Source organism: Tursiops truncatus, chromosome 15, assembly GCF_011762595.2.
Source record: "Tursiops truncatus isolate mTurTru1 chromosome 15, mTurTru1.mat.Y, whole genome shotgun sequence".
Taxonomy (NCBI): domain Eukaryota; kingdom Metazoa; phylum Chordata; class Mammalia; order Artiodactyla; family Delphinidae; genus Tursiops; species Tursiops truncatus.
Window position 1 is genome coordinate 4,489,984 of NC_047048.1, and position 19,267 is coordinate 4,509,250.

General features: G+C 56.7%; 1 protein-coding gene across 2 annotated transcripts in view; it reads left to right on the top strand.

The window, feature by feature from the left end:
• Window positions 1-513: 513 nt before the first annotated feature.
• Window positions 514-19,267, top strand: part of GRID2IP (Grid2 interacting protein) — a 37,626-nt gene continuing 18,872 nt past the window's right edge. The window contains exons 1-4 of one of the 2 annotated variants that reach the window (XM_073791886.1): window positions 514-979; window positions 8,878-9,032; window positions 17,189-17,437; window positions 17,667-17,752. In XM_073791886.1, coding sequence (XP_073647987.1) covers window positions 566-979; window positions 8,878-9,032; window positions 17,189-17,437; window positions 17,667-17,752 — 904 coding nt within the window. In that variant the 5' untranslated portion in view covers window positions 514-565. Of the gene's footprint in view, window positions 980-8,877; window positions 9,033-14,385; window positions 14,517-17,188; window positions 17,438-17,666; window positions 17,753-19,267 lie in introns of those variants that run through there. The other variant, XM_073791885.1, reaches the window with a different exon arrangement.

Sequence of the window (19,267 nt, forward strand, 5' to 3'; positions counted from 1 at the left end):
GGTGGAGGGCTCTCCAAACACCTTCGGAGGGCCGAGGGGTACCGAGACCAGGGCCTTCAAAATCCAGCCCTCAGAGGTTCTTCTAAGCCAGCATCAAGAAGATCTCAGAACTATGGACTCTTACCCCGAAAACTAAGCCTCACCTATGACGTGTCACCCTCACCTCCCCATGATGTGTTTGCGTCTCCAGCCCACACAATCATCTGCTTTTGGAGGACAGAGTCACCTCCCCTACCCCGAGCCTGTCGTAAGGCCAGGAGCCCAGAGCCCCCAAATCTGTCATATCACGCTTCCTCAAGGAGGGCAATTCAAAGAGCAAATAACCCCCAAAGTCAGTAGGAATTTGTGAGCTCATACCACTGGGAAGTCCCATTGTCCCATGGAAGTTGGTGAATCGGGCACAACTGGATCCAAGGGTTCAGACAATATCCTAAGAACTCATCCTCCACACGGAGGCAGAGAGGAAGAAGTAGAGACTCGGACTAGCACAGGCTTTGAGTCTTTGAGCGGCACGCAGCCCAGTGTGCAGTCTCTCTCCCTCTCCAGCTGCTCGGACACCACTGCCATGCCAGCCACCAACCAGGGCTGGCCTGAGGACTTCGGCTTCCGGCTGGGCGGCTCGGGTCCCTGCTTCGTCCTGGAGGTGGCCGAAGGGAGCAGCGCACACACCGGGGGTCTGCGGCCTGGGGACCAGATCCTGGAGGTGGAGGGGCTGGCCGTGGGCGGCCTGAGCCGCGAGCGCCTCGTGCGCCTGGCCCGGCGCTGCCCGCGCGTGCCGCCCAGCCTGGGCGTGCTCCCCGGCCCCGACGGCGGCCCCAGCGCGGGATCCGGCTGTGCACCCCTGACCACAGCCTCGCGGGCCCCTCGCTCCGGCCGCGGCCTCTCTCTGGGCCGCGAGCTGCTACGCCTGGCCGGCCGCAAACGCCCTGACGCCGTGCACCGAGAGCGCAGGCGCAAAGCCCAGGAGTTCAGCCGCAAGGTAGGACGCCCAGGGCAGGACGGGGCGGGGCCCTAGGAGGCGGGGTGGTCTGGGGGTGGGGCTCTAGGGCCTATTGTTCTGGGGGGCGGGCACTGTGGGCGGGGCACGTCAGGGGCTTGATTTGTGGGAGTGGCTTTTCTTTATTTATTGAGGTAATACGGATGCACAGCTCAGTAAATCTTACCTAGGCATACACCCTTATAACTACCACCCTGATCAACCTGTAGATTCATAGCATAAAGACAGTAATAGAATGCAGAACATAGAATGATTCTTTCACCCTCTCCTTCATGAGAAGGTTCTCGTGTGATCCTTTCCCTGTCTATCTGCCCCAACCAGAGGTAGCTACTCTTCTGTCTTCCATCGTTCTAGATGACTTTTGCCTGTTTGTGAACGTCATATAAGTGGAATTATATAACATGTACTCTTCGGTGCTGGGCTTCTTATGGTCATGTTATATTTGTGACTTTCATCCCTGGTGTGTGTGGTAGTGGATCATTCTTTCTGTTGCCCGTATTAGTAACATACTGCCTTAGTCTACAGCGGCTGCTACAATGAACTGTCAAGAGTGTGAGTGGCTTACAAACAACAGGAGTTTATTTCTCACAGTTCTGGAGGCTGGGAAGTGCAAGGTCACAGTGCCAGCAGATCGGTGTCTGGTGACGACCCACCTCCTGGGTCACAGACAGTGGCCTTCTTGCTGTGTCCTCACAGAGTGGAAGGGGCTAGGGATCTCTGTTGGGTCTCTTTCATAAGAACATTAATCCCTTAAAGAGGGCTCTACCCTCATTACCTAAACATCTCCCAAAGGCCCCATCTTTGGGGGTTAAAATTTCAATATATAAATTGGGGAGGGGGACACAAACACTCAGACCATAGTACATAGTGTTATTTTCAAAAGAGCCACACCTGGGCTTCCCTGGTGGCACAGTGGTTAAGAATCCGCCTGCCAATGCAGGAGACACGGGTTCCAACCCTGGTCCGGGAAGATCCCACATGCCGCGGAGCAACGAAGCCCGTGAGACAAAACTACTGAGCCCCTGTGCCACAACTACTGAAGCCCGTGTGCCTAGAGCCCGTGCTCTGCAACAAGAGAAGCCACCACACGAGAAGCCTGCGCACCGCAACGAAGAGTAGCCCCCACTCACCGCAACTAGAGAAAAGCCCGTGCGCAGCAACGAAGACCCAACGCAGCCAAACATAAATAAATAAATAAAAGAACCACACCTATTTCAAGCCCCCACAAAACCGGGATCTGGCCCTGCACAGCAGTCTGGATGGCAGGTTGGCCACAGGAGGCCCAGGTTTGGGTCCCCCAAACCTCTGACAGGCATCGCCTGTCAGACTTTGGCACACACAGGCTCTGAGTGTTCTCAGGTGGAAAGTTAGGACTTCCCTGAGGACTGAGAGTTAGGAGCCTGAAATGGCCAAGGCCTCCAGCCGAAAGAGGAGCCCAAGGCCTGAGTCACCTTCAGGAAGTGAGGGGTAGCCACCAGGAGAGGTGGGGACCCGGGGCTGGGAAGGAAAGACTGAGGATGGTGTTGGCCTCAGGCCAGAATCCCAAGAAACCTGGGATGTGACACATATATGAGGAAGAGGCTGCCCAGTACGATCGTGTCTACCGGGAAGGTCTCAGGGCAGCAACTACCTCAGGCCATCCGCCCTCATATACCTATGCTCCAGGGCCTTCAGATGTGGTCCAAAGGCCCTCATTTGACTGAAACTCCAACTGAACAACAAGTGAGCCGGGAAGGAGTCTGGAGCCTAGACACTCCCCTCACCCTGCCTAGGGTTCAGGCCCCATGTGGATGCCAAGCCCAATGTCCTGGAAACTTAGTACCTGCTTGGTACTTGGGACACTTGAGTTCAGATACCATTCCTTGTCCTCCATGGAAGTGGATTTGCTCAGTCCTGCCCTTGGCAGGGTTTGGCCATGGGGTTTGGGGGCGAAGGGGCCAGGAAGCCATGCTGGAGTTTGGCCATTGCCCAAGTGGCTCCCAGCTCACTGCCCAGGTATCAGATCCCCACCCACCTGGCCTCTTCCGGCACCTAAGCTTGGCCCAGTCCTCCTTCTACACTGACCCCCCTCAGGAGCCTCACCTCTACCATGTGCCCCAGCATAACCCCTTGTCTGGGCAGGACCTCAGCTGAGCCTTTCAGCCCCATTCCCCCAAGCAGGCCAGCCTCTAGCCAGGTCCAGGCAGTCACTCACACATACACACAGGACTCAGCTCTGGCCTTCCTAGGTCACCAGAGTCCAGCTCCTCAAAAGATGTGACTTTTTCCTGTCTCCATAATAAGCTCGCCCGTAACAACAAACATCAAAGCTATGGATGCCTTCGCACCCACCACAGTTTATTTTTACCCCCACTTTTAGTCCTCTAAGTGTCCAGAGGGCTGACCTCTACATGAGGTCCCAGCATTCCAGACTCCTCCATCTCAACATGAAGCTCAAAGATTCCCATAGAAGAGGAAGAGAGCATAGAAGATTGTGCCTCACAAAATTAAAATTCTAAGCAATACTAACAAGGAATGTGATAGGGTGATAGGCGGAGGCGAGCTGTGTTCCATAGTAAAGTGTCGTAAATTTCTTTTCTTATCTAGGAAGGGGCCAGAGATTAATGTCAGACTTCGGGTCATTTTGTTGTTGTTGTTGTTTAGTTAAATACATGTGTTAATAATTTAATGGTAACTACTAAAAAAATTAAGAAAATATTCATTAAAAAAGAAAAGAAGATTGGGCCTCAACTCTTAAGGGAGGAATCCACCCACTGCACCTCCCGTCAATGCTCATTGGCTAGAACCAGTCACACTGCTGCTTCCAAAGGATGCTGGGAAGTGCAGTCCTCTGTGTGTCCAGGAAGGAGGGGAGACCTAGAGATATTGGTGAGCGCTAGCACCTGAATCCATTCCAGCTGTTGTAAAAAACTACCACAGATTGGGTGACTCATAAACAGGAATCTATCTCTCACAGCTCTGGAGTCTGGAAGTTTGAGAACAGGGTGCCAGCATGGTTGAGCGAGGGCCCTCTTTGGATTGCAGATTTCTGGTTTTGTCCTCACATGGTGAAAGGGGCGAGGGAGCTCTTTGGGGCTCTTTTATAAGGGCACTAATTCCATTCATGAGACCTCCACCCTCATGACCTCATCACATCCCAAAGGCCCCACCTCCTAATACCATCGCCTGGGGCATTAGGTTTTCAACGTACAAATTTTGGGGGGACACAAACATTCAGACCATAGCAACTAGAAAAGTCTGCTGTAATGCCAGATGACCTGCTGTAGAACCAAAGGTCTGTCCCAGACTCCATGCAATCCCTGGAGAGTCGGAAGGGGGCCCATCAGAGGCCCCAGAAGGGCAGGGTGGACATGCAGACTTGGCCAGGAAGCAGGGCCAGGGGTCGTGACCGAGGGAGGAATCTGACCAGCTGCCCAGGTCAGCTGTGGTGCATTTTCTGGCAAGAGGGAATGGAGAGTGGTAGATTCTGGTTAGAGCTCCCCAAGCAGCTCCACAAATCCCCAAAAAAGACAGCCTCAGGAAGATCAACAGTGTCTGTGGAGCGCCTCCCCCCACCATCCGCCATTGGTTTTGAACAATCAGCTCCCAGATTCTCGCCAGCACTCTTCCTGCCCCAGATTGTCCTCCTTGAAGAGTCTGATATTTAATAGAAAATCCATTAGTGTCCCGTGATGGCGCATCATGCTTAGATGTAGGTTGAGAGCATCTCGGTAATAGCTGACACCAAAACCGCACTGTGGCAGGGGCCCCAGGAGGGAGGAACTATTTTTTCCTCTTTCTTACATAAAACATCTTTTCCCCTAGCCATGTTCTCCTTTGAATCGAGGCTGCAGCTGACTTTGATTTCAAAGCCACTAACCTTCCTCGGTCTGGCGGGTTCTCGAGGAGGGATGCCTGGTACTGCAGCCTGCCCCACGCACCGAGAGGGAAAGAAAGGTCGGCGGGGAAGCTGCGGGAAATGCGCCTCGAGAATGGCTGGCCACTTGCCAGCTCTTTGGTTCAGTCCTGTAAACGCTCACTGAATGCACCAAGCCCTGTGCTCGGGTCTGGATAGGAGTAAGATGTCAGGTCTATGTCTCGGGCCATCACACCTGGTGAGGGAGACCCGGTGTGCAGGTGCCGGGACTCAGGCATGCACAGAATGTGGCCTCTGGCTGGATGCCCTGGAAGCCACCTGCTAATACTTGCTCATCCTCTATGGTGTCACCACCTCTGGAAAGCCTTCCTTAATCCCCTTGTGCTACCACGTAGAAAGCAGCTGGATGTACAGTTCTGAAGTTCAGGAGCAAGCTCTGGGCTGAAGATCAAGATCTAGCCGTCACCATTTGGGGTCCTTGTCCAGAGCGGTGTCAGGGAGCACTTGTGGCAAGTCAAGGGGTGGACTGTGGCGGGTAAGGACAGTCATATGGAAAGAGCAAGTATAGACAGTTCTGAGCAGGAAAAAGAAGAGGATGGTGGGGTTGTGGGATCAGGGAGGACTTGATTTACTGGGAAAGATGTGAACATTTGTATGAGCTGAAGGGAAGGAGGCTGTGGAGACACTGAAATCCATGCATTTTGCCGCGGTTGATTACAGCCGTCTGATGAGCAAGGGCTGGGGAAACAGCTGTGAACAGGACTGGAGGGGAGCCTGCTCTCATAGCTGCTGACATGCCTGTGGGGAAAGGAACAATGAGCAAGTGGCCAAATCAATAAACAGTTATTTCAGATGATGATCAATTAAGGGAGGAAATAAACAGGGAGATGAGAGAGTGATGGGGGCCCCTTGAACGGAGTGGTCAGGAAAGGCTCCCTGAGGAGGGGACTTTCAAGCTGATAGCTGAGTGACAAGTAGGTGGCAGGAAGAGAGGGTGGGGACTCTGGTGACACACCAGAGTGTGTCTGGTGTGTCTGGTGTGTGTGTGTGTGTGTGTGTGTGCAGTGGAATGTCTGTGGCCTTGTGGGTTGGCCTTGCCCAGGAGAGTGGAGGGTGGAGGGGAGGGATGCTGGGTCTGCTGAGAAGTTTGGAGGTGGATGGAAGGGAGTACTGAACAGCCCACTTCTGGCTGAAATTGCACCTGCACGGTCCTGAGAGAGATGCATGGCAAACTCCCAGGCTCTCCAAGTGGCCCAGCCTCCCACCCCTGCTTCAGGGTTAGCTCAGGATGTCAGTACCCAGAGGCACCCCCAGACCCTGGACTAACAAGGCAGGGATCTCCTGGAGTATGGACAGACAATGGTTAACTGCTGCATTTTTAAAAGTATAAGTGGGAATTCCCTGACAGTCCAGTGGTTAGGACGCTGTGCTTCCACTGCAGGGGGCGCAGGTTCGATCCCTAGTCGGGGAACTAAGATCCCACATGCGGTGAGGCAAAAAAAAAAAAAAAAAAAAAAAAGTATTGGTGCCAGGCACAAAAGCCCACATAGTATATGATTCCAGTCATAAGAAATATTCGGTATGAGCATCCGTAGAACAGAAAAATAGATTAGTGGCTGCCCGGGGCTGGGGAAGGAGGGAATGGGGAGTGACCGCTTAATGGGTACAGCGTTTCCATTTGGGGTGATGAGAATGTCCTGGAACTAGAAGGTGGTGATGGTTACACCACATTGTGAATGTACTTAATGCCACTGAATTGTACATATGAAAATGGTTACAGTGGTAAATTTTATGTTATGTGCATTTTTACCACAGTAAAAAATAAAGGGAAAAAAAGAACCAATGACAACATATATGCCTTTTCCTGACTGTATAAGTCATATAAGCTCACTGTTTAAAAAATGGAAACCATTGACATAAAAATAATCAAAATCAGGGCTTCCCTGGTGGCGCAGTGGTTGAGAGTCCGCCTGCCGATGCAGGGGACACGGGTTCGTGCCCCGGTCTGGGAAAATCCCTACATGCCGCGGAGCGGCTGGGCCCGTGAGCCATGGCTGCTGAGCCTATGCGTCCGGAGCCTGTGCTCCACAACAGGAGAGGCCACAACAGTGAGAGGCCTGCGTACCGCAAAAAACAAACAAACAAACAAACAAAAATAATCAAAATCACTATAAACCTTAGTGCATATTCCCTGTGCAGACATATGTGTAATTATCTATGATAAAAATGTAACACCGTGTGTTCCATTTGATAACCTGTTTTTTTCACTTACCTGTTTATCACAAACATTTTCTATGTATTTTATAACAGCTTTATTGAGATGTATTCATATACCATACAATTTATTCATTTAAAGTGTACACTTCAATGGTTTTTAGTATATTCACAGAGCTGTGCAACCACCACCACAATTTTAGAACTTTTTAATCACCCCAGAAAGAAGCCCTGCACCCATTAGCCATCACTCCCCATTTCATGGTTTTTAAATAAAGACCTACAGCATCATTCTCTCTGGCCAAATGGTACCACATTGCATCAAACCTTAAACACTGTCGATCGCAAGATGCACTTGTTTTATTTACCACCAAGAAAGAAAAATCCCTGCCAACTGACCCATGACACATGCTTCCTTATCTTCTTGTCACTTAATTTGTAGTTAGTGGAAGAGGGCTTTTAGACTTATTTGGACATATTTAGTACTCGCAATGTATACAACTCAATGGAAGTAACAATATGAAACCTATGACCAAATTCATACATGCACAGGAATGACAGCTAGCCGTAGGACACAACCTGATTTCAGAGATGTTAAAATTTTTTTTAAAAAAGTGCTCACCCTAGAATCAACGATATCCAATATTGCAGAGCATGGAGTGAACTTGGCTGTGAAACAACAGAAGTTGACTCCGCTAACTGAGGCAGAAAAGGAATTTGTGGGAGGAAGAGTTCATAGAATCAGTGCTGGAGACCTAGGCTTAGGACCAAGAAGGGATGGGCCACCTGGAGCGCAGCTGTCCTAAACACCCTTCAGGATGAGTCTGCTCAGGGCGCGCTACAGGGCTCTGCCACTGCCCTGTACAAGCTCCGTGTCCCCACATCTCTGCATCATTCCTTCAAGAGCAAAAGCCCTGGGCCAGAGCCTCCGATTGCCCGAGGCTGCAACATAAGGCCCAGGACCTTGCCTCTCACCTGGTTGGGGATTGCCTCCCATCTTGGCTGCATAGCCAAGGAAATATCCCCCAAACGGATGCGCTACAATTATTTAGCCTGTAATGTCAGATATTTATACTGCTTCCAATGTCTCAGTATCATAGACAATGCAGAGGTGAACCTCTTCACTCATATATCGTCGTGCACTTGTCAGGACACATCAAGGATACATTCGTCGACGCACGATCATTGGGTAAAATGACAGGCGCATTTTTAGGCTTTGGACACTCTTACTGCCCATGTCCGGTAGGCTCCTCTGAGTAGATGTGCTCTGTCTGGCCTCAGCTGGTTTGCACACTAAGGTGAAGAAAACAAAAGTCCAGAGGGAGCATTGAGGAAACCAGAATTTGGGGTGACGCGTGCACTCCAGGGCTTTTTTGTGGAGCCAGAATGTTCTCTGTGGGATCTCTCGGCGGAAGAGTATGGTGGAAGGGAATATAGTGTTATGATGATAGTAACCAGCAATTACAGAGCGCTTGGCACGTGTTTTAAGCCCTTACATGGAGTCCTTTAATCCTTATGATATTCAGTAGGTCTGTCTCTGGGTTTGAATCCTGACTCCATGGCCTTGAGTAAGTCACCCCACCCCTAGCAGCCTCAGTTTCCTTAGATACAGAACAAAGATACTGGCCCCGCCCACCTCATTGGGCTACTGTGAGCTCTGAAATGGCATGGTCTGGGTAAGGAGCTCTCACGGGGGCCCAGAAGGGGCTGCCATGTCAGCTGTCCTGGGGGAGAAAGGGAGGGAGGTGACTGATTCCCTGGTGTTCTGCCCTGGGACCCTGGTGGCCACTCATCAGACCCTTCCCCGCAGGTGGATGAAATCTTGGGGGACCAGCCGATGACCAAGGAGCGGATGTTCGCTGCTCTGAAGCAGTTCGCGGCTGAGCAGCGGGTGGATGAGCTGGTGTGGGCGCTCACCCTGGTGCTGCCCCTCGAGGCCCGTGGGCCCCTCCTGGAGAACCTCAGGTACCTCAACTGGGGGGCAGGATGGGCAAGCAGGGGTGCCCACTCTACCACCACCACCCCGGGCTCCGCTGTTGCTGTTGCTGCGTGGCCCGCCCCTGAGCTGGACCCCAACACCCCCTCAGCTCCAGGATATGGGTGGGCCAGTGACCCCGAAGGCTGCTGGGAAGGGCAGCTGTTGGCTTTGCTGGCCGCCAGGGCATCACTTTGAGTGAGAAGGAAAGGGCTGCTAACTGCTGGGCTGGGACGGGCTGCAGAGAAGACCCACCCCCTGAGCTCAAGTCACAGTCTGCCCTGCTCTGTCCCCAAACCCAGATCGCAGAAATCTCCAGTACGACACCAAGACACTCCTAGTTCTTCACTGCGAGGGAGTAATGGCGCAGTGTCAAGGCAAGGAAGCCTGGAGCTGTGCTGTGTCCATCCCGGGCACTGCCCCCCTCCCCATCCTATAAACAGTGTGTTCTCTCTGCCCTTTGATGATGACAGCTGCATGCCAAGAACCTCGCCAGGTCCCTAGACGAACACTCTCTCGCTGAATCCCACCAGCACTGTTATTGTCCCCATTACACAGAGGTAGACTGAGGCTCAGAGAGGTTAAAGGACTGGCCCAAAGTCACACAGCAAATGAATAGCAGTCACAAGAACATGAACCAGTCAGCTGTGCACTTTCTGCTCAGCTTTGGACCTTCTAAATTCCTCCTTCAGGAAAAAAAAAAAAAAAATCTCCTGGTAGGTCCACACCTGGAGTGGCCTGGGAATCTCCCGAAACCGGCCCCCCACCTCCACCCCCATCCTGCCCTGCACCGCACAGCTTTGATCAGGCCCCCGTGGGCCTGAATGATGTGTTCCCTGCACGGGTCCTGCGGGGCTGGCTCTCCACCCCCTGCCTCCAGGGCCTGTGACGCTCCCCCACCCCCGCCCCTCCCCCTTCCTGGGCTCAGCCCGCCCCCTCCCCTCGCTGCCATTCACCCCGCAGCCTGCCCCTCCCTCTGGGCCTGGCCAATGTCAGGGACCGGGCTGGCCACCCCCACTCCCCAAGCCCAGGCGCAGCGTCTCCGCTCTGCAGCAGAGCACAGAAGGCCACCAAAAGAGGCCACCATGAGCTGCCTGGGGTGAGTTAGGGGCCTGCCCCTTGCTGGGAAAATCCGGAGAGAAAAAAAGTTATTTCTAGAGCCAAATTTGCAGAGCAGATGATGCGCTGGCGCTGAGGGCTCCCCGGGGAGGTGATGGGCGGGCAGCCCCCCACCCCGCCCCTCCGCACCAGTGCTGGGCCAGGGGCCGGGCGGCCAGGCTGTGCCTGGGAAGTTGGCATGCGTGTCTTAAGGCTGTTAGCCGCCAGACTCAGCTGGAGGCCCCCTCGGTCCCTCATCTCCCTCCGGCGCTGCCCAGGCTTCCGTCCCTGCCGCCTCTGCCGGGTCAGCCGGTCTGCCTCCCGGGACAGCCCCTACGCCCGCCTTTCCTGTCCGCGGCTCGTCCCCCGAGCGGCCGGCAGAGGGTCAGGAAGAGTCGGGGTGCAGAGGCACCCCCTTGGGCATGCCCGATTTAGAGCCTGGGAACCGGGAACCCTGGACACCTGGGATGCCCAGTCCCCGCAGCGTCCCCGTCCCCGGGGCGCTGCTGGGGAGGATGAAACAGCAGCCTCTTGTCCGAGCGTCAAGGGCGACAGGAAAATTGGGGAGGCTGCTGGAGGGGGGGGCGGTGCCCAGCTGGGCTCTGCAGGGAGAGGGGTACCCTGGCAGCCTGGCTTCAGCCACCCATCCCCCTACCTCCCCACCCCCCCTCCACCACCCCTCTGGTGTACTGGTGTACTCTGGTGCCCATGTACTGGGTTCCAGGGATGAAGTGATGATCCCCACGCAGCTCCTTCCCGAGAGAGCTCAGAGGAGGCAGGGAGGAATCAGACAGTTTTCTGTGATTCTGAGAGCTGAGCATCAGCTGAGGGGCAGCTGAGAATGGACTCAGCACAGGGCAGTCAGGGCAGGCTGCCTGGAGCAGGCAGCAAGTTCCGGAGCTGGAGCTTAGACAGTGGCCGGTGGGGTGTGGCCTGTGCCCTGTGGAGGTGGGAAGACAGTTCATCAGGGCCAGGCGTCTAGCCACAGAGGTGGAGCCCGGAGAGCCAAGGCGAGGGTGGTACCACACACAACCCAACCCTGGGTACCCAGCTGTGCCCAGCTGTGACCCACCCTGCCTTGGTAGAGGGCCATGAAGGGCTCTGGGTGCCCAACTGTGCCCAGCTGTGACCCACCCTGCCTTGGTAGAGGGCCATGAAGGGCTCTGGGTGCCCAACTGTGCCCAGCTGTGACCCACCCTGCCTTGGTAGAGGGCCATGAAGGGCTCTGGCCTTGGGACCCCCCAACTGAGGAGAGACAAGGCTTGAACGAGAGGTGCAGCAGCAAAGGGTAGGTAAAGATACACGTGTGCGCGTGTGTTGTGCTCATGTGTGTGCACACTCGACAGAGGCTGGAACCCACCCAAATCACCGTGTGGCCTCTGAGGGGTGGTCCCAGTGGCCCAACTGGAAGACTTGGGGAGAAAGGAGAAGGAGCAGTGAGACCATGAAGTTGGGCCATCCAGTGCAGTAGCCACTAGCCACATGTCACTCTTTAACATTGAATTTAATGGATATCAAATACGACTTAATATTCAGCGTGGCCTCATCATCTTAGCATGGCTGTGAGGGTGAGATTTGGGTCAGTGGCGATGTTGTAAGTAAAGGGTCTTATCTTTCTTTACGACAGCAGTTACTCCTGTGGCTCAGAGCCTAATTTGGGTCTATCCCCAAAGGGATTCCAGTCTGATGAAGTGATAAAATGGCTTTCTAATTAGGACAGGCCAGGTAGTTTGGAAAGCGTGACGTGGATAGGAGGGAACAGGAAAGCAAAGTCAGCTTTGTGCTCTGCTAGTGTTTCAGGAAAAAATGCAAAGAAGGAAAGGGTCAGGGGTAGGGGTCGGGAGAGGAAACAGCTGAGGTGGTGGAGGAAGCTGTGTTTTGAATCCCAGCAGACCTAGCGAGCCCCCAGTCCACTCACTGGCTGTGTGACCTTGGGCAGTTTCACTAACCTCTACACTTCATCCATAAAAATGGGGTTGGTCATTTCTACGTGTTTCCCATGGGGTTCTTGGTAGGAAAGCATGTAAGTGGACTCTGCCAGTGGCAAAGCAGAGAAGAGATTAGTTGAGAATCTGGGGGATAGGGTGAGAGCACCTCCTTCACCCTCCTCTGCTTTAATGACAAGTGTCAGCGACACCATCATACAAAGCTCCTTGGAAAATTCTATGACACTGTGTAGGGGAAGCGCCAGGCATCTAGTATATGTTCCGTTAAATTGGTTCCCCTAGGGAAGGTCTCTTTCTCCCTAGAGAGGTTCCTTGACCATGGCACAATCGACATTTGGGGCCCCATGTTTCTCTGTTGCTGGGGGCTGTCCTGCATGTTGTAGGACGCTTAGCCGCATCCCTGGCCTCTGCTCACTAGATGCCAGTAGCACGCCCTCCTCCCACGTGTCATTTTGTGACAACCAAAACTGTCTCCAGACAATGCCAAATGTCCTCTGTGGGGCAAAATCACCCCCAGTTGAGAAACACTGCCCTGGTGTGACCTGCCTTTGGTAGTACCCTCTTGCCGGGGCAGACATTTCAGCAGGACCAGCCTGGCCCACCCTATGCTGCCATGGGTCATCCGGCCAGATGCAGCAGCTGCTGGCCCCTTTGGTGACTTCACTGTGCCGGGGTGGCGGGGTGGGGGGGGAACCTGGCCCCAAGGCAGCGAGTGCACTGCTGGCTGTGTCTGGATTCGAGCAGCAGCATCTGCTCCGTGGTCGCGTCTCCAGTGCCCACGGCAACGTGGACGGTCTTCACAGCCTCAGGGCCATCACAGCTGGTACCAAACAACCAGAAATGGCTCGATCATGATGGGACGGCTGTGGCCCTGTGGATGACAGGGAGCTGTGCTCACCGTGAGGATTTTCAGACACTTCTCCCCCCGGCAGGGCTGAGGTCAGGCACGGGGAGGACACCGAATGAGCACCGGCTCAGGCTTCCTGCTGCTGCAGGGGAGACATAAAGCCGTGAGAGGTCACCCCAGAGTGGTGGCCTCCCTGGGGCCAGGCATGCAGGGCTGAAGTGTGTTGGGCAGCATGGCCTGGATAGAGGACAGAGACTGACCGTCAGGTCTGCAGGGGCCTCCCTGTGACGGGCTGCAGGAAACCCGCAGGCAGGATCATGGAGGATGTTCCCCCCCCCCCCCCCGCAAAGACTGAGGCGGAGGCAAAGTCCCCAGGGTTTCCTGCCTCTGCGGTTCCAGCCTGTCTGGGTGGTGACCGCCTCCTTGTGCCGACCCCCCTTCCCCCAGCGCCCTGCCACTTTGAGGCTGTCCCTGAGAAACCTCTCCCAGGATGCCCTGGGCTGGCTCCCCGGCATCTATGCTTTGGTCCTCAGAACTCAGATTCTCACCCTTTCCAGCCTGAAGCTAGGACTCGGATCAGCAAGAAATGACAATGCAGTGGGGGCCCTGGGGCCTGCTCCTGCTTTGTGGCAGGCCCAGAGCTGGAGGAGGGGTCCGGACCCCCTTTCCCCTTATCTCCGTCTCTTCCCCTTAGCTGGTCCTCCCCTCCCCTCTCCCAGTAGGACACGCCCATCCCAGGGAGGCCCTCTGTTCCCCCCACTGCCCTCACCTGGGACTTGCCCCAACCTGGCCACCCCCTCCTCATTTCCACTCACTCACCAGGTCTCATTAACTTGACTTCCTGTGTTTTAGAATCTGGCCACTTGTCCCATCCCAACATCCTTTGCTGTGCCCCTCCCAGCATCACCCCTCCCCTGGTGTACCAAACCTTCGGGGTCCCTCCACCTCCCCCTAAATCCTTATACCCTCCCGCGGCTCCTCACTGTTCGGAGTGCAGCTTGAGCGGCTGACAATGGCATTCAAGGCCTCCTTCTCTAGCCCCTTCTCCTCTGGAGCTTCCCCCTGGGTGGGAAGGGAGGGTCTCTCTGGATGACACCTGCTGAGTCCTCGAGTCCCAGCGCAAAGTCCACCTCCTCCAGAAAGCCTTCCCAGGCTCTGCACAAGGCAGTCGGAGCTTCCTCTGAACGGTCGGGTTCGGCCTCGCTGCATTCGGGTGTTGGGGACTCTCCGGAGCGCCGCGGCCCGAGGGGTCGGAGGCGAGGCGCCTGGGGAGGTGCTCGTGGAGGGGGCCAGAGGAGGCGGCGTGACGGCCTCGACCAGCCCCAGCTCGCGGGGAGCTGACTGAAGGGTCCCCCGAAGGGGCGGGGCCGGGCGGGGCGGGGCCACCCGAGAGGGGGCGGGCGCGGGGCCTCGGGCCCAGCCGGCTCGGGAGGGGCCGAGCGCGCTCGCCCAGCAGAGGCGCGTGGAGTCTCGGCGACCTCGCTCTGCTCGCGGGCTCCGCCACCCCCTGCCCATCGGCGCCTGCCGCGCCGCCGTCGCCGGCTTCAGATGGGGAAGGACCAGGGCTTCTCTCGGCACTTTCGGTAGTTTCCCCACTGCGCCCGGAGCCCCCGGGAACCGCGCACCCTGGTGCGACGGACCCGCCTCCGGCTGACCTGAAAAGGGGTGGGGCTGGGGCACTGAGGGGCTTCGCTGTTCTGGGTGGGCACCCACCGAGCCTGGCTGGGGGCGGGGGCTTGGGAGGGCAGGCATAAACCGCAAGGTTATTAAAGGGGCGAGTTCCCCGCGCTAGGCACCCGGAACCCGTCCGAGGCCCTAGGGGTCGGGATCCAGGTCGGGGATCAAGGGCTGGGATTGAAAAGCCCTTTTTCCTTCCTACGACTGGAGTGATTGAGGGAACTGGGCAGAGAACAAGGTGGGGAATGTGGTGGAGAGAGAGGACCCTATGGGAGCCCCGGGTAGGAATCTGGAGTTGGATTTAGACCTGATCCCCCAGAGAGAAGAGAACTGACTCTGAGTGCAAGGTCATTGTGTGGCACCCAGAAGAGCCCTGTGGCCACAGAGAAGCTTCTTGGCGTAGCAGGGACCTGGGAGTCCTGAGGCAGCTGTAGCCAGGCTGTCAGGTCAAAGGGGCATCAAATCCATCAGCCACAGTGGTCCATGAGACCCCACTGCATCTGGATGTGCTGGGCCAGTCAATTCAGAGCAGACCCAGGGCTGGGGTGCCTGGGCCAGACTGAGCCGCATGGAGGGCCCACACCAGCCAGAAAGGGCGTCTGGCACACCAGGCGGCCTTGGCTTCCTTCTCAGCCCCAAGAACACCAAGGAGGGAATGGGCCACCCAACTTTCTCCTACCTATGCAGTTGGTGACTCACCTGGTTTCCACTGCAGGGGCAGGGTGGCGGCTGCCACCCTCTATTGCTGCTAGAGGGTGGCAGGTTGGACCTAGGGGCTGGGGGTGTTGGGCTGATACCTTCTGGAGGCTGGGGCCGGAGCCAAAGTGTAAGGTAGACAGTTTCCGGCTTGTCATCTCTGCTTTGCCTGAGGACGAGGCATGTGGGGAAGGTGCAGGCCAGGCGGAAGGAGAAGGCAGGCTCTGGAGACCTTGACTGACCATGTGGGGAATGCGACTGAGGCTCTAGATTTTCGGGAACCACTGGGGGTGGGCAAGGATGCGTGTATCAGGCGATGACTCTCCTGGCAGAGCTGAGCAGGCCATCGTTCTAACCTCCTGGTTGCCTGGAACATCCAGATCTGAAGCAGAGCTCACTGGGGGGTGGGGGCAGGCCCTGATGCACCCTCCTCCCCGAGGATCCACATCCCTTCCCTCCCACCAGGTAGCTTAGTGTGTCCACTGACCTTATTAAACTACCCACAGAGATCGGGGGAACTTAGCGGGGGCCACCGTGCGACATCAGAGGCGTTGTATTTCAGCTGTGGCTACGAGGCCTCTGCTCCCTCCCCTCCTCCCATGCCCTTGGCACTGGCTCCTGGTCGAAAGAACAGGAAAGGGAGCCTTGGGATGCAGCCAGGGAGGCCTCGATAGCAACCAGACCTTCAGGGGCCCTCGACAGAGCCCTGCCACAGTGCGGAGGTCCAGAGGCTGGGCTTCCATCTCAGCTGTGCTGAGGGCAGCCGAGTAACCCTGGAAAGTTAGGGATCCTCTCTGAGCCTCAGAATCCTCTTCCATGGGCCAGGGAGTCCACCAGGATGTTAACTGCTGCCATTACTCAGAAGTATGGGTGGGCCACTGGTAGACCCCCGTTTACTGAGTCTCTGAGTCCCAACCATGTGCCGAGCCCTGGCTGGTCACTGTCGGTCACACCCAGGCTTCAGACCCAGCCCTCTGAGAGCTTCCAGCCTTGCCGAGGAGACCTATGGACACCAAGGAAACATTCCAGGGTGTGGACCCCAACAAGGGACTGTGTGAGCCTCCCCGCTGCCTCTCATCACTTCCAGGGTGACTCCTTTTAGAGCAGGGTCCACAGTGCCTTCAGCTTTGAAGCCGAGCGCCTGGCTGGCATAGAGAGCAGAGACCTCCTGAAACATGTTGGACAAAACGAGGAAGGCCAGTGTTGGGTGTTGAAGGGCGACCCCGGTTTAGCTAGAAGAGCAGAGAGAGTGTGCTAGGTGGGGGCCACAGCCCGGGCAAAAGTGTACAAGACAGGACTGGATGTGGTGGTCCTGGCGCTTTCTGAGGCGGCAGCGGTAGAGAGGGCTGCTGGGAGAAGCAAGCTGGGAGCTGGGGAGTCTGATGAGGGTCTGGGCGAAGTCTGACCCTGGAGCGGATTGTGGCTTCAGTTTTCTCCAGCAGAGCTGCCTGGAATCAGGCAGGGAGACAGTGGGTGGTGGGGACCCCTATCTGCTGTTTGGCCCGGTGCGAGGGCATGAGATGAGGGAGTCTGGGAGAGGCCAGAGGTGGGAAGACAGAGGCAAGAGGAGGAACGGGTCCACGGACAGGCTTTGAGGGCACTGAAGGCCCCGAGGCCAGAGTAATGGGGACAGTGGGAACGAGACTTTCCCCGAAGTGCATCAAGCAGGGCGCCGTGGCCTTTGTGTGGCCCGGGCCCGTTGGGGCGCAAGTTCGGGCACCGAGGGGGACACTTGGGGTGTGGGCTGCTGATTCCCCTGCCACCCTTGGGTGGAGGGGAGAGCCGAGGGCAGCGCCCACGAAGAGAAGTCTTTGGGCCGAGGTTTGCCGAGTTCAGGGCGCGATCAGGGGGCGCGCCCCGACTCTGCTGTCCTCGCCCGCAGGATCTTCATCCCCAAGAAGCACCGGGCGCGCTTCGACGAGGTGGTGTCTCAGGGTCTGCTGGGCAAGCTATGCCGCGCCCGGCGGGCGCAGGGCGCGCAGCGGCTGCGCCGGAGCCGCAGCGAGGAACGGCCGGAGCGCCTCCTGGTGTCCACGCGCGCCAGCGCCGCCCCGCGCCGCCCCGACGAGCCTCCCCAGCGCAAGGCCGCCTCTCTGCTCGGCAGCCGCGCCGGCCCCGGGGGCGCGCGCAGGTACCCGAGACGCGTGGGCGCGGGCTGCGGACGCCTCTCGGTCGGTGGGCTCGGCATGGAGACCCGGGCGGAGGGCGCGGGGGCGAAGCGAGGACACCTGGGGGTTGGGGTCCAGGAGAGGTGAAGGAGAGCGGGACACTGGACGTCGCCATCTCCTGCACCCCCCAGGCTCCTCTCCCCAGGGGAAGGCGCGCTGCCCGCCCCCCACCCGCCCCTTCTTTCTCCCCAGGACGGTCCGAGTCTACAAAGGCAACAAGAGCTTCGGCTTCACGCTTCGCGGCCACGGACCTGTCTGGATCGAGTCTGTCGTGCCTGGTGAGGTGTGGGTGGGTTGTTCAGGATGGGGTGAGGGAGTCTGTTAGGCCGATGCTCAGCAGCCCCTCCCCCTTTCGGGTACCAACCTCAAGTAGCCTGTGTCCTCTGAGTGTCCCAGAGCAGCAGATCCAAATCATCCACCTTCCCCAGTCAGGGCGAACCCCCTCCAAGTTCAGGGTCACCCCTGCGCCACGTGAGCCAAGTTCTCCATCCAGATCTTTCCTATGTCCACAGGGAGGGCAAGGGGCACTGCCTGAGACACGGGGGCAGCCGGGACAGAGCTGCTGCCCGCCCAGGCTGAGCCCCAGACAACATTCCCGTTCCCTGGGAACTGGGCACTTGCTGGGCGGGCAGCAGGGCTTCAGGGCCTCTTCCCACTATCCAGCCCCCCAGCCCCCCAAATCCGGACTCCCCTCCTCCTCCCACCTGGCCAGCCCCTTCTTGCTCCTGGAATGGTGCATCTTGAAAAAGGCAGTCTCCTCAGTGAAGGAATTCCTTCTTCCTACCCTTCCAGTGGGGCGTTGAGGGGAGGGAGGGAAAAAAACAATTTATTGTAGAGGCAGCCCATTCCCTTGTGGAAGGTCTCCGTGGACAGACATGTCTCCTGGTACCGAATTGATCTCTCCCTCCCTGTAAGCAGCCCACAGGGCTGGGTCACCTGCTCTGTCCTGTCCCCATCCCCTCCCAGCACCTGAACATGATGCGCCTAGTGAACCAGCCCCATTGGTGCCCCTGCTGATGCTGAGTTCTTTCTACCCTTCTGCATCTCACATCTCCAGTGCATGGATTTGTGAGAAGGGTTCTTCTGATCGCTGGGAAAGTGCCTCAGTGCCTTTGCATCACTGTTCCGGCCTTCGGATCATTCTGAGACCCAGTCCATCTTGGATTTGTACATCACTAAGTCATTGACACACTGTTGTAGAGAAGAGGCCCAAGGCTGCTCTCTGGGGAGCTTCCTCTAGACATGATGAATCTCTCCTCTTTGGATATGTCTCTTCCAACTTTGCCATCACCCCCACCCCCACCTCCCTGCCTCTCCCACATGGGTAGCCAGAGATACTTGGCCTGGGGCCATGTTAAAATCCAGGGGTGCTGTTCTCCCCAACCCAGCCTCCAGGCTGGTAACGCCATGCCTTCCTCGTCATAGGAAGCCAAACGGGTGCTTCGATGGCAGCTTTTACAGATGGGGATACAGGCTTGAGAGACTCTGGCAAATCAGGGCCTAGAACCTGCGGTCTCCTGACTCCTGATCCAGTGATCTTTCATCCCTTGCTACTACCTCTCTGGCCTTTCCACCGCAGCCTCGCCCAAGCTTCCAGGCAGGCCATGTTGGATTTGTCACCATCGCCCTCGCCCCCTTTTCAGTCCCAGGAAAAATAAAAACCCCTGGCCCCCTCTGTCAGGAAGTCTTCCCTGATCATTCCCCTTCCTCTCCTGACGAGTCCCACCTCAAGAGAGAACCAGTTGCTCACAGTCTGAGAGTATATTTAGGCATCTATCATTTCCCCCCACTTG